This window comes from Cyprinodon tularosa, unplaced genomic scaffold, assembly GCF_016077235.1.
Source record: "Cyprinodon tularosa strain WSP-4 unplaced genomic scaffold, ASM1607723v1 ctg927, whole genome shotgun sequence".
Taxonomy (NCBI): Eukaryota; Metazoa; Chordata; class Actinopteri; order Cyprinodontiformes; family Cyprinodontidae; genus Cyprinodon; species Cyprinodon tularosa.
In genome coordinates, this window is record NW_024039704.1 from 744 (window position 1) to 24,035 (window position 23,292).

General features: G+C 45.6%; 2 protein-coding genes and 1 long non-coding RNA gene across 3 annotated transcripts; 1 reads left to right on the forward strand and 2 right to left on the reverse strand.

Annotated features, from left to right (window-relative positions):
• The first annotated feature begins 1,453 nt into the window (after positions 1 to 1,453).
• LOC119776352 lies at positions 1,454 to 2,941 on the forward strand. The gene is made up of 2 exons (XR_005279772.1): positions 1,454 to 1,571; positions 2,238 to 2,941. It is a non-coding gene; the product is annotated as an uncharacterized LOC119776352 (long non-coding RNA).
• An 8,327-nt stretch (positions 2,942 to 11,268) lies between these two features.
• foxl1 (forkhead box L1) lies at positions 11,269 to 12,553 on the reverse strand. The gene has a single exon (XM_038274726.1). It carries the CDS (start codon positions 12,541 to 12,543, stop codon positions 11,560 to 11,562), a length of 984 nt encoding a protein of 327 aa, XP_038130654.1. The 5' UTR covers positions 12,544 to 12,553; the 3' UTR covers positions 11,269 to 11,559.
• A 4,125-nt stretch (positions 12,554 to 16,678) lies between these two features.
• exosc6 (exosome component 6) lies at positions 16,679 to 23,292 on the reverse strand. Its single transcript, XM_038274721.1, has 2 exons — positions 22,960 to 23,292; positions 16,679 to 17,312 (listed from the first exon to the last, which is right to left on the reverse strand). Exons 1-2 carry the CDS (start codon positions 23,235 to 23,237, stop codon positions 16,766 to 16,768), a joined length of 825 nt encoding a protein of 274 aa, XP_038130649.1. The 5' UTR covers positions 23,238 to 23,292; the 3' UTR covers positions 16,679 to 16,765.

A 23,292-nucleotide genomic window follows, 5' to 3' on the forward strand; every position in this document is an offset into this window, starting at 1 on the left:
AGACGATTGTGTGATCTGCATAAAACAGTAGATGACTGCGTCATCTGCATAACAAGGTAGACGACTGAGTCATCTGCATAAGATAGTAGATGACTGAGTCATCTGCATAAAAGGGTAGACGACTGCGTCATCTGCATAAGATAGTAGATGACTTTGTCCTCTGCCTCATCTGCATGAAAAAGTAGATGAGGCAGTATCTGCATAAAAAATGAAAAAAGGAATTTGACACATTACAACACAGATCATTAATATAGATGGAAAAGACCAGTGGACCAAAGATAAATCGATGGGAGACCCCTTTGTAACAGGAAGAAGGCAAGATGACAACCCAGAAAAATGTCCACAATGCATCCTCCCTGATAAATCAGCCTCGGTAGAAAGACCAATGTCAGAGACTCCTAAGCAGTCTGTAATGGTCGACGGCATCAACAGCCTTCGAAAGTTCCGTAAAAAGTGCGTTGCAATGCAATTTAAGACCATCACATCAGCAGATATTCTGCTGCCGTTTTCTAAAACCAGACTGATTATTGTATTTAATTCAATGACATTTTTAAGTTGCTCAGCAACAAGTATTTCAAGGACCTTTGCAAGGGTGCTTCATTATGTAGTAACCCAACGGTAATAAAGTGTTGACCTGAGTTGAACTGAATTTTAAAAGGGGTTTGCTTGAGCACAGACTGTTGGCTGTTAAAGCGTGAAAAATCAGGTAGCCATCTGCAAAGCGACAGAAAGCGATGCCATGTTTTCCAAGACAAAGAGGAAAAGAATTAGGTGCTGCTGAACCACTCAGTACAGAGGGGTGAGGTGGACAGAAACCCCCAATATTACCAGGGAATCCTCCTAATGGAGCCTCTCAGGAATAAAGCCACTTAGCTGAGATTAGGTTACAACTAAAGGCAGCTGGTTGGACTGGAGGTTTCTTTAGGGATATCCACATAAACGGGGTTTAAGATTTTCATTTAGGGGAAGAAAATGAAAAAAATGACGTCAGAGGTTTGTGGGTGCAGCATGACATCATAGGGAGGAGTCCAGTTTTTATCAACTTGCTGTCCAAGCTTACATCCATCATGGACAACACATCTGACCCCCTGCACCACAGTGTAGAGGAGCTGAGCAGCTCCTTTAATGAAAGACTTTTACACCCTGATGGTAAAAAGGAGCGCTACCGCAGGTCATTCATCCCTGACTATAAAATGCAACACTACAACTCCAATAACTTGTGCGATGTATAATGTGCAATTACTATTTAATACCCCGTGCAATAGTTATATAAATACATCTATATAAATACCCTGTGCAATAATAACCCTGTATAATAATCCTGCTTATATTTAATGAAAATTCAATTCAGTTTATTTATATAGCGCCAATTCACAGTACATGTCATCTCAAAGCACTTTATAGTTCACCAGATTAAAATCAAAATCCAGTGAAATAAAAAAAAAAGATTGTCATTTGATTCTGTTTGTGTTTCAGGACCTTCACCCATAACATGCTGGCCTTTGGTCTCAGTAAGCGCCTCTGTAACGACTTCCTGACGAAGCAGGCCGTCATCGGAAATCTAAATGAAGGTAAAGCTTCACAGAGACATGATACTTGATGTTTGTTTCTGCACAGCCGTCCCACCACAGAGTTTCACTCAGGTTGAGATCTGGACTTTAACTGGACCATTGCATCTTCATTCTGCTGTAGATTAGCAGCTGAGTTTGGGAGAATCCAGAATTTACTCATAAATTTTCCTTCATTTTATTTGCTCTAACTTGGTTCCATTTTTTAAAAAAAACAACCATCTGAATCTTCCCTTAAAGCCCTGTTAGTCATGTGATAGGTTAACCGCCTCTGAGCCTGTTTCCCAGCAGCAAACTTAAAGAGGCGACCCACATTTTATTTGAACCAGATAAACCACTATTTGGATAATTTCTTCAAGTCTCTGCTGCCTCGGCTCTAGATCAGCTGATTTAGCTACTGAATGAATTCAGACCTGGTCTGTAAAAGGCAGCAGAGGAGGGAAGAATTGATACTCCTGAAAAAAACAAAAAAAAAAACCATCTCCAAACACATTTAGACCTTCATGGTGGTTTCAGATCAGTCTTAGTAAGCCCAGTATTTTGTTTTGGGTTTTTTTTTGTCATTCCTGCTTCTCCATCCCTTTCATTTCTCATTTTGTGTGTCTGCATCTTTCTCTGCTAATAACTAAACTGGAGATGATCAGACTGGTGTGTTTCCTCTGCCTGCAGAGCAATACAAGCTGCTGAGAGAACACATTGAGAAGATGGCGGCAGAGTGAGGCGGAGGACGGCGCCGGTTTCTCTCCAGCTCCACGTCCATTTCATATTTATGGTGTTCAGTCCTGAAAATGATCATCTCCAGTCTGTAAAGGGTTGGATTAAGAGCAATAAAATAAGAGCATCATTTCTGCAGAGGAAGCAAAGTCCTCCAGTGTTCATGGCGACGCCTCACGTCACTCTGGGTTCTGCTCTTCTTCCCTCTGAAATGTGTCTCACGAAGGACTCGGCCTGCAGTGATCTGATGTTCAGACGTCTATTTATTTATTTAACTGTTCTGTTGTTGTTGTTGTTCTCTGGCTTCACCTTTTAACTGACAGAAACGAAACCTTGAATCTCCCACCCATCCTACCTACTTCATCATCTGTCTTGTAAGGTCTCCCTGAGGACTCCCTGCTGTTACTTTGTGCTGTCACTAAGGGGCAGCATTGCGCCTCATATGACTTCACTGCTCCACTGTGTGTAGCGCCTCCCTGTGGTGGCTCTTCAGAGGAAGGTTTTCTGTGCTGCTCCATGTTTCCTGCCTGTGGATCAGCATCAGGTTTCCTCTCCTCACTGAGGCCCCTTCAGGTCCATCAGTTGTTCTGGGTTTCAACCATTTAATGTATGATATCAATAAACCAGGTGAATAAATTGTAAATGTGATTTAAGGATCATTCCTCTCAGCTTGATTTGTTTCAGGTCTCTCTCATGCTTCCATAACTCTGCTGCTCAAATGTAGGTGATGACCAGAAAACATCTGGAGTCTTTTAAGCTCACTGATAGTTTACTTCATGTTTATCGGCTGTTCTGGCTTTTTCAAGCCAAGATGAAAAATATTTATAATTTTATAAACTGTATTTCCTCCAATTCTTCCTCCTTTCTGATGAATTGTACTGAAAATAATCATCTAAATCCTTCATTTCTACGCTTCATTATTATGAAAACAGGCGATGCTTTTATCACCAAATCAGCATCAGCCAATCAGAGATCAAGCAAGTTGAAACTAATGTTGATGATTTTCAGGGATTTTTTTCTTTTTGGTTTTCTGGGGCCAGTTGGGCCCCAGGAACTCAGGTTTTTAATACTGGAAGCTAAACAAATAACCCGAGTCATTTTTGAAGCATGAGAAAATGGAGTCAGGTTTATTTATTTTTGCGTCTCATCTCAGAGACACACAAACACAGGCTTTGATTATCCGACATGATTTAAATAAACTGGAGCCTGACGGTGATTCTAGAGGAGAAACATCTCAGCAGAAACAGATGGAAACCTGAACATTTTGGTTTGTCTGCATCACTAAGAGCCGCGTGTTGATGGAGACAATGTTCTCCAGAGCTTCAGCCACATTTCCAGCTCGCCATATAAATAAACAGCAGTCACGCTAGCTGCTCTCTGATTGGAGGACATGCAATGAGCTGTGAAAGGCCCGTCAGCGGTGTCACACTATGAACACCCTGCTCCATCTAATCGATGCCAGACCTCAGCGTGAGGGCCGCTCTGAGGCCCCTACAGACTCTAAACATCAGAGTAGATCCTTCATCTCATGGATCTGCTTCTTCTGAAGGGAACCAAAAAAAAAAAAAAACATGTCAGCACACTGGTTAGCAGGAAAGTCTGGGGTTCAAATCCAAGACTGACAAAGCAAACCTTTAAAGCAGGGATGTCAAAGTGGCTCCAGAAAGGGCCGTGTGGCTGCAGGTTTTCTGTCCAACCAAGCAATAGCTCACCAGACTCCAGTCATCTCATAAAGTCATCATGTTCAGATTGGATTCACTTGACTCACGGCCCTCTCTGGAACCACTTTGACACCCCTGCTTTAAAGGGTCTGAAACCTACTGGAAAATGAAAGCAGCAAAATGCTTCAGAAAGTTCAAACATGCAGAGAAACAGGAGGAAATGGCTTCTTTACCAACATTTTTATTAACATCTTTAATTTCTTCTGCTCCTGCAAACAAACAGCAAAACTCATAGCTTAAAAATAATAAAACATCAAAGCAAGATGTTCTGAAGCTCCAGGAGGGTCTGGTCCACCAAAATTACTCCAAGAGCACATGGACAACAATCCAGGATGTTAGAAAAGAAATCAAAATATTATCTCTAGCAGGGGTCTTCAACATGTTCCAGGCCAAGGACCCCTAAACTGATGGTGAGATGAAGCGGGGGCCCCCTAATTATATATATTGTATGAACTTGTGTTATCTCAAACTGGTCCTTTTGTAGCTCTATTACAGATGGAGTAATTGTGTAACGAAAGTAATTTCTCCCTGGGATTATTAAAGTATTTCTGATTCCTGGTTGATGGGACAGGTGTTGTGAATGAAATGGTGCCCAGCTTGAAAGAGCTCCTGTGTGTCGCTGAATGTGAGCATTGATGACTGAAAGAAATTTTCTGCCTCCATTTATCTGTTTACTACAGTCTGTTGAATTCATGTTAATGTGGATTTAAAAACATTTCGATTAGTGGAAAAAATTGTAGGAGGGAATATAGATAAAAAGTCTAATCAAACAAAACTTTCGAAACCCCCATGCAGTACCTCCATGGACCCCCTAGGGGTTGCGGACCCCCTTTTTAAAGGGGGGACCATTTGGCCCAATTGTTCAGGCAGTTCTGGATCAACAGACATCATCAGAACTCTGACTTGGATCATCTAATGGGTCTGCAGGGTTTCACCTCAGGTCAGTTCATAGATCCAGATCATCCACTTACTGACTTTAAAGGATTCTCTCCTCCTGGATGAGCGGGTAGAGACAGGAGATATTTACTTTTCAGCATTCCCTCACATTGAGCATGCATGCGGTGAGAGTGGGGAGGAAAACTACATAACAACCAGAGCCAGAGTGGCCTTCTCTTGAGGCCCACTGGGGTTCAAGGAGAGGTCCACGGTTAAAACATCTGCTGACCAAACTGAAGATGAAAGCCATCTTCATGATCCTCAAAACTAAAAGGTAGATGGTCTGAGGTCTAAGGAGACCAAGGTGGACCTATGGAGGTCAGCATTGTAAACAACAAAAAGTAATTTTCCAGGTTCCCTTCATGACAAAGTCAGGCTGCACATCTAAACATGTCAACGCGTTTACAGACCCTCTGGAAAACCCAGCTTCAACAAACATGGTGGGTTAGTTGTAGAGCAGCTGTATAGCATAAGTCTCCAAAGGTTTGTTTGGCTTTTAGGCCTCAGCCGAAGTGTGTGAGTCGGTGAGCAGACAAACTGAGCCGGCTCTTCACAGTTCTGTGACGTTGCTCCGCTTCCAGCCGGATTAAGTGTTAAAGTCCGGGTGGTCCCGGTCTGAGGGTGGTAATCCTGCCGCCGTGTACAAGCCTTCGCACACACATGTGCACACATCCCCGTGGGATTGTGAGTGTTTGTTTAGAGTTGGAGAAAGCAAAGCTGCAGAGATGTTGAAACATTTTGAACGTCTCACTCGCTGAGCTGAGGGTGCAGGATGTTTTCCTTCAGAACTTCAGTTTGTGGAGCTTCAACAGTGAGATCCAAATGTTAAACATACAATAAATATTTTTTTCAGTGTCGCAGCGCTGCTGAGAGCACATATAGGAACAGCCTCCATGTTTAGGCTGAACTGACCTTCTAGAAGGAAGAGCAGATCTGAAAATGTTCCATCAGATGTTTTAAAGTCGGCCTTCTGAGCTTCAAATATGCTTCATATTTTTAAAAAAAACAACATGAAAATGTGAAAAAACTGCTGTTTAAATTCTCTGTGTTAAAGCAGAATCATATGAAGCAAAACTAACTGCTGAGGGATTTTATGAAGATAAAATATTAAATTTTTTATCTTCCAGTTTAATTTTCTCACATTCCTCCATCATAGCTTTCTAATCCGTTCTTAGTTTTCTTCTCGTTTTTACTTTGGTTTTGTCCGTCTTCTCTGTCCACTTTAGATTCTTTCTGTTTTCTTTCTTTCTCCTGGTTTTATTTGCTTTATAATATTTTCAACATTGTTTCAGATCTGAATACGGTCTGGATTTCTCTTCTCAGTTCCTCAAACTCATGTAGGACCAGATCTGGGGGCAGCAGCCTCAGCAGAGACTCCCAGGATGTGTTTGATTTCAGGTGGCTGCATCCTCCAAGGACCTAGTCTACCTAGACTGGGTCCTTCGAAGTCTGTGAAAATAATGAGACCGGAAGATGGCTATTGATTCAAACAGCTCCATCCTTCTCCGGCACACAAAGCAGGCAAAGAATGGATGACGAACCATCAGATAAAGATGTCTGATCCTCTTCAGCTGACTCCTCTGGATGTGGAGGGGAAGCAGCATTACTCTCAGGCTTTCACGGATGAAGAGCTCCTCAACCTCTCTCTAAGGGAGAGCCCAGCCATCCTGCAGAGGAAACTAATTTCAGGATCCAGGATCTGGTTCTTTGATCTTTGATCCAGATTAATAACCATCAGCCGATCCGCACCATGTTTTCCAACAAAGAGCTGGATTGTGGTTTTAATTGCTCCTTTTGGAGCAATGATGGTTCCACGGCTGCAAAAGTTTGAAAAATTTTCTTAAGAAAATCACTGAAATGTTTCTAAATTTAGATGGAAAATAGGTTTTAATAATAAAGTATGAATTTCTGCTGCTTCGGTGGAATTCTTTGGTTTAAGCACCCAATCATAACACATCATCTCACATTTCTTTATATATCCAGATCGGTCGGATCAAGAAATAATTTACTTTACATAAAGAGCGGGTAGAGACAGTAGATGTTAATTCTTCAGTAATCCATCACACCAAGCATGCTTGTAGCGACAGTGGAGAGGAAAACTCCAGCAGAACCAGGCTCACTGTGAGCCGCCATCTCTTGAGGCCGACTGGGATTCAAGGAGCAGGAGTAGATGTAGAAAAGAAACATAGATTCCCTAATCTATAAATATTTTCTATGTTTGAAAAGCTAACGGTAAACTAGGGAAAGAAACAGTTAATCGGACAAACTCTGAGCCAGTTTTTATGTCAGAGGATGAAAGAGAGAAAATCCAGTTAGTCACGGAGAGGAACAGGACTAAACACTGAAAAACAGGCCAGGCTCCAACATCTATAAACAAAGGCATTGATGGCAGCAGCACAGCTGATATTTCTGGAGTCACAGCGAAACAGGAACAGACTAGATTAAGCTACTATGATGAGAAAAAGCAGAGAGCAGAACATTAGAGATTGAACTAACAGATTCTGCAGAGTGGGAGAATAGAGATAGAATGAAGAAGAATGATGAAGTGGGGGTCCCTATGTCCTCCAGCAGTCTAAGCCTATAGCAGCATAACTATAGAGATAGCTCAGGATAACCTGAGCCAGTCTACTACTCAGTTTTACAAACTGATCCAATGTTCCGCCCCCATCCTACTTTCTTTTATCTAAAACACAGCTTGTTTGTTTTATTTATTTGAAATGAAAATGTTTAGGAAGTTTTAAACTTTTGGCTTACCTCTTAACAATTTTTAACAGCTTAACAGTCAATATTTTACATATTCAAAAGGAACGAGTCATGATATAACCACATATATGTAATTTATGCATTACTGCATTACATATAATCCAATGATAACATACTACAGAATGATTTCTATCTATACTGAATGTTGGTGAATAATCCAGGTCATATTAATTCCAAAAAAGTAAAAAAAAAACAATCCACTGGATTTTGTTTTCCAAGTTTGAATACGTTTTGCTTCCCATCCAGGGAGAGTTTTGAATTGAAACAGACATTTTGAATAGAAAAGGTTTCCTGGATGGGAAGGGAAACGTCTTCAAGCTTGGAAAACAAAGTCCAGTGGATTGTTGTTGTTTTTTTTTACTTTTTTTGGAATACCTATACTTAACTACATATACACACCATTCAATCATGTGCTTATTTGATCCTCTTTCAAATCTCTATTGAACATGATGGTGATATAATCATTCAATAAATATGTTCCTATAGTTTAATATAAACTAATCATTGTATTCATTTGTAACTTTGATGCCTGTGTTCGTCTCGGTCCCACATGCAGTCCGGGGGTCCCTGAACATCACAGCCAGGTTCAGGCCCGTTTCATCAGAACTCCTGCTGCTGGCGGGTGTGTTTGGGTCCAAGCTGTAAACAGCATCAGTGCCTCTCTGGCAGACCTGGTGGCTTATTGAAGTGAGTAAACCTTACGTGATTAGCAGCTAATGGGTCCTGAACCGAGCCCATCCGTCTTCATCACAGTCCTGCCCTGCCGCCTGGTGCTGAGTGTGTATTTGGACAAGAGGAGGTGGTTTATGCAGCGAGTGAAAACATATAATAAACACCAGGATTAGAAGCCTTTTTGATCCAGGAAGCTCCAGACGCTGATGTTTCCAGCCCAGACGGCCTTCATTCCACATGGAACCAAGATGATGTCCATCCGCAGCCATGTTGGTCATGGAGTCCATCTAGAGCTGGTTTCTAACCAGCTGTGTGAACCTTTAGCTGCTGTGTTCCAACTGCTTCCAGCCCCACAGGGATGAAGAGAAAGGAATGAGAAGGTTTGGTCTCAGCAGAAAGATGCAGCAAAGAGGGGACACTGAGCAGAAAGTATTAACTTCTCCACATTTGCTCAAATAAGGACAACCCCTTCTCATTATTATCTGGAGCTTATTTTCTGGGTGGGGATGTTCTGACCTGGAGGTCAGTGAATGCTCTTAGCAGAGCAGAAAGATTCCAACTCCTGACCTTCCTGCTGCTTGCAGCCGTCCAGCCACTGCCCCACCATGCAGCACTAAGATACACATCATCAGATGGAAATGTGGCCTCTGACTCATAAAAACCTAAATGAGTTCTGGTTCTGCGGTCGTTTCGAGTTGCTCAGGATGAATGGAAGCTGAAGAAGGACAAAACAAACAGAGTTCATGCTGAACTACATCCAGAACCGACAGAGGAGGCTCTGATCCAGTCAGCGCCGCTACTCCTCCTGGACCTGGAGTCTCCTCCAAGTCAGGGTGAAGAAGGTCTGAGACCTTCAGGCAGTTTGATTCTTCTCACAGCTAATCAGTCAGACAGGACCCCCTCTGCTCGGTAATAATCCGCCGGGTCAGGAGAGACTTCAGGAACCTCTGCAGGACAGAGAAGAACAGGCCAAGCCCAGAGAGCCCCTCCCTCCTTCACTCTGAGGTTTTCATCATGCTTTATTTACACGTCTGCCCAAAGAATCCTATACACAGGAAATGCTTGTGATTGTGAGGGAAGTTTATTTATTTCAAACAAACAGCGCCGCCTCGCACCGCTTCTCAGTGGAGGCTTTATTTAGACACGCTGTGATGCTGCTGCTGTCAGCACGGCCCGCTGATTTCATGCAGGTGACAGATCCCAGATCAGAACAGACCATCAAGGCCTCAGAACATGAGGTTTTATTAGAAAATTTGAATTTATTTAAAAATGTCTTTACTCTCTGTCCCACATCCCTTTGCAGCACTTTTATCCACAATGCTTTGCTGCTTGAGTTCATTCAGGTTTTTACGTACCTCTCTGGTGTCCTACAGCAGCCTCTTAATCAGGCGGAGGGCTGGACTTTGACTAGGCCGTCTTTTTTTGGCCTAGATTTGCTACTTTGTTTGGACTCACTGATTGTTTGGCTGCTGATAAACTGGTTTGAACTGCATTTCAGACATCCGGTACGACTCTCTGCCCAGGGCAGCATAAACCAGTAGTCCTCTAATATTAAAAACTGTTTTATTTGCTCAAAGGTATTGCGTAGGATCTTTATGATTATTTTTTTTAAAGACCCTCCCTCTCCACTTTAAAAAAGCACACCAACAACTCTGTACCCGCTCCCGAGAGGGAATGTCTATTAAATGCGTGCAAGTGCATGCACAAGCCCATTTCTCCTCGTGTACGCTCTGTTTAGAAGATGCTGTTTGCATCGCTCTTACAAGCTTTTATGTCAGACTCACCACCGGTAAGTATAAATGGCGACAAGCATGTAGGACGGCCTTACGTTAACATATCACCAGAATGATTGACAGTTAGGAGGACCACTTATTTTGATGATCCACCCAGGAAAAGAACATCCTCAATTATATCTTTAATTGTTTTAGTTAAGATGAATTACTATGAACTAAAAACAGACCTCTCTCTATGGTGGCTTTAGAAAATGTCTATATCAGGTCAAATCTAGTTTATTTTCACACCAAACCACAGTGAACAAGCAGAGAATCTGAGAGTGAGTGAATGATAAATTAGAAAACAGTGAGCCTCCTCTTCATCAGACTGTTAAACACAAACAGAGCGTCTTCAGTCAGAGGCTTCTCCACTGCAGACAGACCTCTACAGGAGATCCTTCCTGCTATTATCCCTGTAAGAGTGAAAACATTTCATTTCCTTTTGGGATCAATACATGATTTTTTTAACTGAATGCATTTAAAAAGAATAAAAAAAATTTTCCCCTGTGAAATTATTTTAATTCTCCTAAATATCAACCAGGAAACTAAAGAAAACTCTGAGCTCAGGAAAGTTTTAAGCTTTAATATTAAAAGTAAACAGTTTGAATAAGTGATTTTTTTCTCTGGTTGATTATGAAAGAAAAATGGACAAAATAAAAGGGTGACTGCAGCCCCACCCCGGTCCAGGTGGGCCGGCGCCGACCTCTGGCTGCATGTCCATTACAAAACATAGAGAAATAGAAAATAGAGGCACTTTCAGTTTGGTTGGTTATTTAAATAACCATTTAGAAGAGGGGAATGGTTTTAGGTTTCTCATAAAATCAAAGCTGAAAGTAAAAGTTATTTGTTTTACAGGTATTTATTAAAATGCTGTAATTTTGAAGTGGAGGGAATGGATATACTTTCAAATGCAGGATTTATTTCTGCTTCCTGATGTGTCTCTAGTTTTCTCTGCTGTAGCTTTTCTGAAGCATCTTCAGTCTCTGATGTTTCATGAACACCTGAGTCTGCAGAACTTCTCCGAGATTCCTGCAGTTTGCTGCAAACAAGCAGCAGAGACATTCAGGTTGGATCCTTCCTTCAGAAAATATGTACAATAAAAAAGGATATCAGCCCCACAGCTTGATTTCTACCTGAACTTTATTCAAAGGCAGAGCGAACCACTCTATATGATTTGGTTACAGTAGGATTTATCCTCACCTTGTTTGGCAAAGCCATGCCCTGTCACCATAACTTACAAATATTTACAATTAACTTTTTTTTTTTTTTTTTTGCTGCGTCAACAAAGGAAGCAAAAAGTCAAACATTAAACAGTAACAGGTTCAGATGAATTAAAACTCCATCCTGTTGGTTTGCTGTCCTGTCTGAACAATATAAATGATGGCGATGATGATGATGATGATGATGATCCCTTCATTTAAAGCGCACCGCTGGGTCCGAGCACGTGAGGGACAGGTAGGAGCAGAGCGGGAACCCCACCTGGACCAGCGGATGGGGGCGCGCGCCCAGGAGCGGGGACGCCCACAGACTCTCCGCTGAAACATCCGGGGCGCGGTGGCGCGCCTGCTCCGGGTCTTTGGATAAGATGCTGTCTATGGTGAAGCCTTTGGACCGCTCCGTCCTCTGCGGGCCTCCTCTGGGGGCCTGCTGGGAGGGCTCGGCCCGGTGGGGGCCATCGGGGGGGTCTCTGCTGGGGGAAACCTGCTGCCTCTGTGTGGGATGAACCTGCTGGCTGAACTTGAAGAGAACCGGTTCTGGGTCCGGCTCTGTGCGCTTCGAGTCCTTGGATGGCGCCGGGCCCTTGGCGCGCCTCGGCCCCTGCTCTTTGGCGTCCTGCTGGCCCCTGGCCCTCCGCTTCCTGCGGCGGTAGTTGCCGTTCTCGAACATGTCCAGGCAGCTGGAGTCCAGGGTCCAGTAGCTGCCCTTGCCGGGCCGGCCCTTCTCCCGGGGCAGCTTGATGAAGCAGTCGTTCAGGGACAGGTTGTGGCGGATGGAGTTCTGCCAGCCCTGCTTGTTGTCCTGGTAGAAGGGGAACCGCTCCATGATGAACTGGTAGATACCGCTGAGGGTGGCGCGCTGCCCGGGCGCGCTCCTGATCGCCATGGCGATGAGCGCGATGTAGCTGTAGGGGGGCTTCTGAGGGGGCTCCTGGGGGCCCGGCACCAGGCTCAGCGCGCTGTCCCCTCCGTACAGATAGATCAGCGGGGGTCCGGAGAGGCTCAGAGCCGGCGGCACGCGGCCGGGGAACAGAGCCATGAGGCTGGGGAGGGAAAGCAGCGGGGGTCCCTGACACAGCGGAGCCTCTCCTTCCTCAGACTCATGGGGCCCCAGAAAACTGTCCGGAGCCTCTGGTTGGTTGCGATGTTTTGACTCTGAACTGGGAAATAAAGTGTCCATCAGAACCAGCCCACCCACATCCATTCACCCCCCTTCCCCCAGGGCCCCAGCCAATGAGGGGCCCGCTTATTCTCTCATCTGTTTACAGAATTAGTGCTTGATAAGTCTGCCCACCCAGGCCGAATCAAGCTGTGTTTATTTGGACAAATTTCCGGGCAGCATTTCCAGAAACGCGCTAATGTGCTGTTTGAAAGCCGCAGGTCCCGCGCTGCGCCCCGCGAGGAGGAGGGGGGGGGGGGGTATAAAACCAACAGGTCTCATCACCTGTTTATGAGCATCGCCATCAAATCTGACCCAAACTAAATCAGAACAGTTCTGAAGTCAGGCTGCTTTATGCTGAAGGTCCAAACATCCAGAAATCATCAGAGAAAAACTCTGCTGTGATGTTTGAATGTTTGTTTGGATTTCCTTCACAGATTCCAAGTTACAGACAAACGGAAAAGGAAAAATAAATGGTGGAAAAGGTCACATTTAATGTAACTGAATCCGACCCTAAAGTTCAGATGTCTCAAGCTGGATTCCCTTACAAGGACAACACTCAGCGTCATATTTGGAGATGGGACCATGATGCTCTATATTCTGTATTTTCCTGTTTATAGGTCAGAGGAGGATTATAACAACTCTCCAAGTGGACCCAGCTGGGCCCTGCTTACATTAGGGATTCAGAGCTTTTTGGTGAATAAACTCTGAAGTTTGTTCTGTTTCGCTCTCAGCAGGCGGTGATTCATTAGACAATTAAACTAAATGCTGGGATGAGAGGAGAGCTGAAGAATTCAGGATCTGACATTTGGATCCTTCAGGACACATTTTATGACCCAAGACAGTCCGGCACACTTTGCTAGACTTTCTGGGTTCTGGAACTTTCTGGTTCATTTCCTTTGCTAAGAAAATTTTGGAAAGTAACATTTAATTTGTTAAGTTATCTAAAAATCTATTGAAGCCTTCCAGAAGTTCTGACCCGTAGGTTCTGGGTTGCACACTGATACAAGTCACCTTATATTACAGTAGTTTTTAAAAAATTGCACAGAAAGCTGCAGGTTTCAGGAAAGTAACCAGTAGATTGGAGATTTGTGAAGAACTTTCTAAGTCATAGGAAAGTAACCAATAACCTTCAGGAAATCAGTAAGTCCTATTAAAGTTTAAAGTAACATAAACATCTGGAAAAATACAGGTCCTTCTCAAAATATTAGCATATTATAATAAAGTTCATTATTTATGATGTAATGATAAAACTTGAACGTTCATATATTTTAGATTCATTGCGCAATAACTGAAATATTTCAGGTATTTTATTGTCTTAATACGGATGATTTTGGCATACAGCTCATGAAAACACAACATTCCTATCTCACTAAATTAGCATAATTCATCCAACCAATAAAAGAAAAGTGTTCTTAATACAAAAAAAGTCAACCTTCAAATAATTATGTACAGCAGGGGTCTTCAACGTTTTCTAGGCCAAGGACCCCCAAACTGATTGTGAGATGGAGCGGGGACCACCTAATTATATATATTGTGTTAAATCAAACTGGTCCTATAGTCACTCTATTACAGATGGAGTCATGTAACTAAAGTAATTTCTCCCTGGGATTATTAAAGTATTTCTGATTCTGATTCCTGGTTGATGGGACAGGTGTTGTGAATGAAATGGTGCCCAGGTTTGAAAGAGCCCCTGTGTGTTGCTAAATGTGTGCATTGATGACTGAAGGACATCCTCTGCTTCAATTTATCTGTTTACTACAGTGTGTTGAATTCACGTTGATGTGTATTTAAAGACATTTTAATTAGTGCAAAAAATTGCAGGAGGGAATATAAAAAAAAGTAATCAACCAAGACATTCGCGACCCCCATGCAGTACCTCCGCGGACGCCCCAGGGGTCGCGGACCCCCTGTTGAAGACGTCTGATGTACAGTTATACACTCAATACATGGTGCGGAATCCCTTTGCAGAAATGACAGCTTCAATGCGGCGTGGCATGGAGGCAATCAGCCTGTGTCTCTGCTGAGGTGTTATGGAGGCCCAGGATGCTTCCATAGCTTTTAGCCTTTAGCTCATCCACAGTGTTCGGTCTTGCTTCTCTCAACTTTCTCTTCATAATATCCCACAGATTCTGTTTGGGGTTCAGGTCAGGAGAGTTGGCAGGCCAATGAGCACAGTGATATCATGGTCAGTAAATCATTTACCAGTGGTTTTAGCACTGTGAGCAGGTGCCAGGTCGTGCTGAAAAATGAAATCTTCATCTCCATAAAGCTTTTCAGCAGATGGAAGCATGAAGTGCAACAAAATCTCCTGATAGCTGCATTGAACAGCCCTTGATAAAACACAGCGGACCAACACCAGCAGTTGACATGGCACCCCAGACCATCAGTGACTCTGGGTACCTGATACTGGACTTCTGGCATTTTGGCATTTCCTTCTCCCCAGTCTTCCTCCAGACTCTGGCAGCTTGATTTCCAAATGACGTACAAAACTGAGCAACAGTCCAGTCCTGCTTCTCTGTAGCCCAGGTCAGGAGCCTCTGCCGCTGTTTCTGCTTCAAAAGTGGCTTGATCTGGGGAATGCGGGTACCTGTATCCCATTTCCTGCACACGCCTGTGCACGGCGGCTCTGGATGTTTCTACTCCAGACTCAGTCCACTGCTTCCACAGCTCCCCCAAGGTCTGGAATCAGCCCTTCTCTACAATCTGCCTCAGGGTCCAGTCAACTCTTCTCGCTTTTTCTGCCACACTTTTTCCTTCCCACTGAGGTGCCTTGATGCAGCTCTCTGGGTACAGCCTACTGGTTCAGAAATATCTTTCTGGGTCATAGCCCCTTTCTTGAAGGGTCAATGATGGCCTTCTGGACAGCAGTCAGGTCGGCAGTCTGACCCATGATTGGGGTTTTGAGTGATGAACCAGGCTGGGAGTTTTAAAGGCCTCAGGAATCTTTTGCAGGTGTTTAGAGTTAATTTGTTGAATCAGATGATTAGGTGCATAGCTCCTTTAGAGACCTTTTTCATGATATGCTAATTTAGTGAGACAGGAATTTTGGGTTTTCATGAGCACAGGATCCCTGCAGTTTTAACAGACTTTATCCGTTAACACCTGAACAGGTCTGACCTGCTCCAGCTGGATCCATGAGAGCGGAGAACGTTGTCTGGTTACTCAGAACAACCAGAACATCCCTGCCCTGATGTCACCGGGTTCTGCTCAGTTCTAATGAACCTTTCCTCCAATTCAGGTCTGTTTGACCATCCGGTGATGAATCTGATAGGTACAAGCTAAACGTCAAGGAATTTAGAATATTCTTATACAACTCTGTATAAGAATAACTACAACTATGTGAAAAAATACCAGCTGAATAAAATATGACAACCTAAAACTACTCTAACTCCACGTTGTTAGATTCTGACTGTAAGAAAAAAATATCAAAATACTATAACTGCATAAAACATTAGAAAAATCATTTAACTGTATAAATAAAAAGGTTGGATTTTATCAAAGCTGGTCTCTTATTACAGGATGTCTCACCAGGAGTTTGAATGAAAAACTGTTGCTGAATTCTTCAGTGTAGATCCCAAAGTAATCCAGAATTTATATAATAGATGATAAAAGGCAAAGTAAAAAGAAAGAAAAAAAAACAATCCACTGGACTTGGTTACCGAGTTTAAAGCTTGGTAACCAAGTCCAGTGGATTGTTTTTTTTTTTACTTTTTTAGAATGACTATGACCTGGATGAATCTCATCCAGATAAAAGGCATCAGAAATTCTGCTCGTCTCCCTAAAGCGTTGCTTTAAAACATCCAAGTTCAGCTTTGGCTTGTTTTTCTACCGTGTCCCGAAATAGACATTGAAAACTGTTGTTGTCACTGAGCTGAGGTCACAGGTCAAACTACCCGAGTGTCCACCAGCTGGCAGGCCCAGACCGCTGAAAATCACCTGATTCTGATCACAAGATTTTCTACCTTTGGTTTAGAGAAGAGTTGGAGGTCGACTCAGATCATACTTCCTCCCCCACCGTGCCTGACAGTTTGCATGAGATTTGATGTTCTATTTATCATTAAACTCCGCCCCCTAAATGGTTCAGGACAATCAGGAAGCAATATTCTGATTTACTGAACAGAAAGGCTGATGGTCACACTGAAGAACAAACAGCAACATTTAGAAAACCTTTATTAAAAAAAAAAAAGGACCAAAGACAGATAAGAGACAATGTTCTTAGAGACAGAAGGTCCCAGGTGTCTTAGCTCTCTGCCGGTGGCGCAGCGGCCTGGCGAACGGCCTTCATTAGGGCCTGCTGGACCACAGGATATAGTTTATAGCAGCCCTCGATGCAGGTCCGAATCCCTGCAGTCAGAGTCTCCTCCGACATCTCACCGTCTGACTGCAGCCCAGAAACCTGGTTCAGACTCGGCAGGAAGGCCACCGTCAAGCCGCCCCGCTTCTCCCCGCCGCCCGACTTCCAGCTGTTTTCCTCTGGGTATGTGGGGTCCACCACGTAGGAGGCGCCGTCCTGACGGAGGGAACAGCCCAGCACAAGGCCGTACATCTCAATCCCGGCGTCTGCCAGTGCCATGGAAGCACAGGTGATGGCGTGGGCCAGGACCGAGCCGCTGTTCTCCAGAACCATGACGTTGACCTCTATCTGAGAGCGCGGGTATCTGTGCAGGCAGACGGCCGGCTGCAGACTCTCCTGCAGCATCAGAGAGAAGTCCTTGTCCTGGCTGCCCTGGATCCATGAGCCGCGCTCCGGGCAGGAGAACGGGGCGAAGCGCATGTCGGTGGTCAGTCTGAGACACAGAAATACACAGAGCTGTTTTAAAAAGCCAAAAACACATGAACTACAGGAGCAGACAGAGGAGCTGTACGCACCACCAACCCACCTGAACGCACCACCAACTCACCTGAACGCACCACCAACCCACCTGAACGCACCACCAACCCACCTGTACGCACCACCAACCCACCTGAACGCATCACCAACCCACCTGTCCGCACCACCAACCCACCTGTACGCACCACCAACCCACCTGAACGCACCACCAACCCACCTGAACGCATCACCAACCCACCTGAACGCATCACCAACCCACCTGAACGCACCACCAACCCACCTGAACGCACCACCAACCCACCTGAACGCACCACCAACCCACCTGAACGCACCACCAACCCACCTGAACGCACCACCAACCCACCTGAACGCACCACCAACTCACCTGAACGCACCACAACCCACCTGAACGCACCACCAACCCACCTGAACGCATCACCAACCCACCTGAACGCACCACCAACCCACCTGAACGCATCACCAACCCACCTGTCCGCACCACCAACCCACCTGTACGCACCACCAACCCACCTGAACGCATCACCAACCCACCTGTACGCACCACCAACCCTCCTGAACGCACCACCAACCCACCTGAACGCATCACCAACCCACCTGTCCGCACCACCAACCCACCTGTACGCACCACTACCCCACCTGTACGCACCACCAACCCACCTGAACGCACCACCAACCCACCTGAACGCATCACCAACCCACCTGTCCGCACCACCAACCCACCTGTACGCACCACAAACCCACCTGTACGCACCATCAACCCACCTGTATGCACCACCAACTAAGGGTGTGCAAAATAATCAGCATGACGATGCATCGCGATTCTAATTTTTGTGATCTACTGCATCGATCATGAAGGAAAGAATCGATTACTAAAAAAAAAAAAAAAAAAAAATGAACAAATAAAATACATGTATGGTTGGCGCACATCAGCCAAACCAAGTGGAATACAACTTCCAGTCCAGCAGATGTCGCCGCGGATGCGTTGACGCCCGCTGCTTTGTGTCACAAGCATGTCCGGCCGCGAGATACTGCGACGAGTCATATGAAATAAAACATGGAGGACACTATGAAAATTCGCCCCACGGCTCCATCACATTTCAAGTCAGATGCTTGGATGCATTTAGGCTTTAAAAACAAAGAAGGTAAAAACGAAATTGATATGATGCATGTAATTTGCAAAAGGGGAAATTTGAATGTTTTCATTTCATTGGTTTAAAGGACCACTGAGGCCATGTAAATGGCACTGATTATCCTTATTTTGTTATTTTAAGTTTGATGAATCCTGTTTCTGTCCAGTATTTGTTTCCATGGCAACACCTCCAAAAGTAATTTCAATAAATACAGCTATGTATGAATTAATTTGCTTTCAGTTATGTATCAATTGAAGACACTATCCAGATCACACCCAGCCAGTCAGCCACTGGTAAGGGTTGTATCTTTTTCTTACAGTGTTCGGTGAAAATATCGCAACGCATCGCAATATTTCAAGTATCGCGATGCATCGTGATAGAATCGCATCGTGGCATGTGAATCGTGATTCGAATTGAATCATGACCTCTTTGCCAATACCCACCCCTACCACCAACCCACCTGTACGCACCATCAACCCACCTGTACGCACCACCAACCCACCTGAACGCATCGCCAACCCACCTGAACGCATCACCAACCCACCTGAACGCACCACCAACCCACCTAAACGCATCGCCAACCCACCTGAACGCACCACCAACCCACCTGAACGCACCACCAACCCACCTGAACGCACCACCAACTCACCTGAACGCACCACCAACCCACCTGAACGCACCACCAACCCACCTGAACGCACCACCAACCCACCTGAACGCACAACCAACCCACCTGAACGCACCACCAACCCACCTGAACGCACCACCAACCCACCTGAACGCACCACCAACCCACCTGAACGCACCACCAACCCACCTGAACGCACCACCAACCCACCTGAACGCACCACCAACTCACCTGAACGCACCACCAACCCACCTGAACGCACCACCAACCCACCTGAACGCACCACCAACCCACCTGAACGCATCACCAACCCACCTGAACGCACCACCAACCCACCTGAACGCACCACCAACCCACCTGAACGCACCACCAACCCACCTGAACGCATCACCAACCCACCTGTACGCACCACCAACCCACCTGAACGCACCACCAACCCACCTGAACGCACCACCAACCCACCTGAATGCACCACCAACCCACCTGAACGCACCACAAACTCACCTGAACGCACCATCAACCCACCTGTATGCAACACCAACTAAGGGTGTGCAAAATAATCATCATGACGATGCATCGCGATTCTAATTTTTGTGATCTACTGCATCGATCATGAAGGAAAGAATCGATTACTAAAAAAAAAAAAAAAAAAAAAATGAACAAATAAAATACATGTATGGTTGGCGCACATCAGCCAAACCAAGTGGAATACAACTTCCAGTCCAGCAGATGTCGCCGCGGATGCGTTGACGCCCGCTGCTTTGTGTCACAAGCATGTCCGGCCGCGAGATACTGCGACGAGTCATATGAAATAAAACATGGAGGACACTATGAAAAATCGCCCCACGGCTCCATCACATTTCAAGTCAGATGCTTGGATGCATTTAGGCTTTAAAAACAAAGAAGGTAAAAACGAAATTGATATGATGCATGTAATTTGCAAAAGGGGAAATTTGAATGTTTTCATTTCATTGGTTTAAAGGACCACTGAGGCCATGTAAATGGCACTGATTATCCTTATTTTGTTATTTTAAGTTTGATGAATCCTGTTTCTGTCCAGTATTTGTTTCCATGGCAACACCTCCAAAAGTAATTTCAATAAATACAGCTATGTATGAATTCATTTGCTTTCAGTTATGTATCAATTGAAGACACTATCCAGATCACACCCAGCCAGTCAGCCACTGGTAAGGGTTGTATCTTTTTCTTACAGTGTTCGGTGAAAATATCGCAACGCATCGCAATATTTCAAGTATCGCGATGCATCGTGATAGAATCGCATCGTGGCATGTGAATCGTGATTCGAATTGAATCATGACCTCTTTGCCAATACCCACCCCTACCACCAACCCACCTGTACGCACCATCAACCCACCTGTACGCACCACCAACCAGCCTGAACGCATCGCCAACCCACCTGAACGCATCACCAACCCACCTGAACGCACCACCAACCCACCTAAACGCATCACCAACCCACCTGAACGCACCACCAACCCACCTGAACGCACCACCAACCCACCTGAACGCACCACCAACACACCTGAACGCACCACCAACACACTTGAACGCACCACCAACCCACCTGAACGCATCACCAACCCACCTGAACGCACAACCAACCCACCTGTACGCATCACCAACCCACCTGAACGCACCACCAACCCACCTGAACGCACCACCAACCCACCTGAACGCACCACCAACTCACCTGAACGCACCACCAACTCACCTGTACGCACCACTACCCCACCTGTACGCACCACCAACCCACCTGTACGCACCACCAACCCACCTGAACGCACCACCAACCCACCTGAACGCACCACCAACTCACCTGAACGCACCACCAACCCACCTGAACGCACCACCAACCCACCTGAACGCACCACCAACCCACGTGAACGCATCACCAACCCACCTGTACGCACCACCAACCCACCTGTACGCACCACCAACCCACCTGTACGCACCACCAACCCACCTGTACGCACCACAAACCCACCTGTACGCACCGTCAACCCACCTGAACGCATCGTCAACCCACCTGAACGCATCGTCAACCCACCTGTACGCACCACCAACCCACCTGAACGCACCACCAACCCACCTGAACGCATCACCAACCCACCTGAACGCATCACCAACCCACCTGAACGCATCACCAACCCACCTGAACGCATCACCAACCCACCTGAACGCACCACCAACCCACCTGAACGCACCACCAACCCACCTGAACGCACCACCAACCCACCTGAACGCACCACCAACACACTTGAACGCACCACCAACCCACCTGAACGCACCACCAAACCACCTGAACGCACCACCAACCCACCTGAACGCACCACCAACTCACCTGAACGCACCACCAACCCACCTGAACGCACCACCAACCCACCTGAACGCATCACCAACCCACCTGAACACACCACCAACCCACCTGAACGCACCACCAACCCACCTGAACGCACCACCAACCCACCTGAATGCACCACCAACCCACCTGAACGCACCACCAACCCACCTGAACGCACCACCAACCCACTTGAATGCACCACCAACCCACCTGAACGCACCACAAACTCACCTGAACGCACCATCAACCCACCTGTATGCAACACCAACTAAGGGTGTGCAAAATAATCATCATGACGATGCATCGCGATTCTAATTTTTGTGATCTACTGCATCGATTCATGAAGGAAAGAATCGATTACTAAAAAATAAAAAATAAAAAAATGAACAAATAAAATACATGTATGGTTGGCGCACATCAGCCAAACCAAGTGGAATACAACTTCCAGTCCAGCAGATGTCGCCGCGGATGCGTTGACGCCCGCTGCTTTGTGTCACAAGCATGTCCGGCCGCGAGATACTGCGACGAGTCATATGAAATAAAACATGGAGGACACTATGAAAATTCGCCCCACGGCTCCATCACATTTCAAGTCAGATGCTTGGATGCACCACCAACCCACCTATACACACCACCAACCCACCTGAATGCACCATCAATTCACCTGTAGGCACCACCAACCCCACCTAAAACTGGGACCCAGAAATCAGATGGAAGGAATAGCTCATGAGAAAAATGAACCTACACCCAAAAAGATTCAAACTGGTGCTTAGAGGTAGCTTTGGTCATTCAAAGAGCTGCAGTTTTATTCTTGAGTTTATCAAAGATGCCGAGAGGAAAAAAGTCCACCTTCAGATTTTGAAAACTACTCTTAATTTCATCCCTTTTAATCAAAATTCCAGCTGCATTTGAAAAACGTTGAGACCACAGCATTATGCAGCCTCCACCATGGTTTACTGTGGTTAAGGTGTTTCTGCTGAATCCTCTCAATAATAAAAGGAGAACCTGCATGTAGAGAAAGAAATTAAGTCCAAGTGAGACACATTTCCTTCTCAATAAAGCAGAGACGATTCCAAAGGCTCATTCAACCATAAAATGTTTTTTTTATTAAAGCGACTCATTGGAAAAGGTAAAGTTTTCTCATAGATTAGAACAGATCCTTGGTTCCTCAGCAAAACCCCTTAACCCCTTACTGCTCCCGGGCGCCGCACAATGGCAGCCCACTGCTCCCCAATGAGATGGGTTAATATGCAGAGAGTTCATGTCGTTGCTCTGTATTTGTTACATTGTAATAACAAAAAAAAATATCCACGGGTTGAATGTGAACGCAGAAAGCTGAAGCTCCAAAGAAAGAACCTTCCTTAAACCCAAACCAACGCAGAACATTCAAACGGAACCACCTCTGCTCCACTTTTACTCCACTTCTGCTCTGATGACAGACAGGGTTTAAAAACAGACTCACCTTCCAGACTTCATGTCGGTCTCATCCTTCCGCTCGGTCTCCCGCGGTCCGTAAACGCAGCACAGCACCTTGGTGTTCCCAGCCTCCATGTAAGCGGAACCTTTAGCCTGACTCACCAGGCCGCACCGGACAAACACCGGCCGGACGTCCACCTGGTCCCGCTGCCGACCGTCCGCCCTGCGTCCGTGAGAGGACAGAACCTCGGCAGGTCGGGACCAGAACAGGGACGGGTTCTGAGACACCTCAGGCCCGCGAACTCGCTTCGTGTCGGTCGGCATGACTCTAAGTGGACCGCTCGGATAAACGGTCCCCGGTGGACAAGAGCAAGAAGCG

Coding starts and splice junctions, on each gene's coding strand:
- foxl1 (XM_038274726.1), bottom strand. CDS start 12,543: ATGGACACTTTATTTCCCAGTTCAGAGTCAAAACATCGCAACCAACCA.
- exosc6 (XM_038274721.1), bottom strand. CDS start 23,237: ATGCCGACCGACACGAAGCGAGTTCGCGGGCCTGAGGTGTCTCAGAAC. Junction 17,313..22,959: donor ACCGACATGAAGTCTGGAAG/GTGAGTCTGTTT, acceptor TCTGTGTCTCAG/ACTGACCACCGACATGCGCT.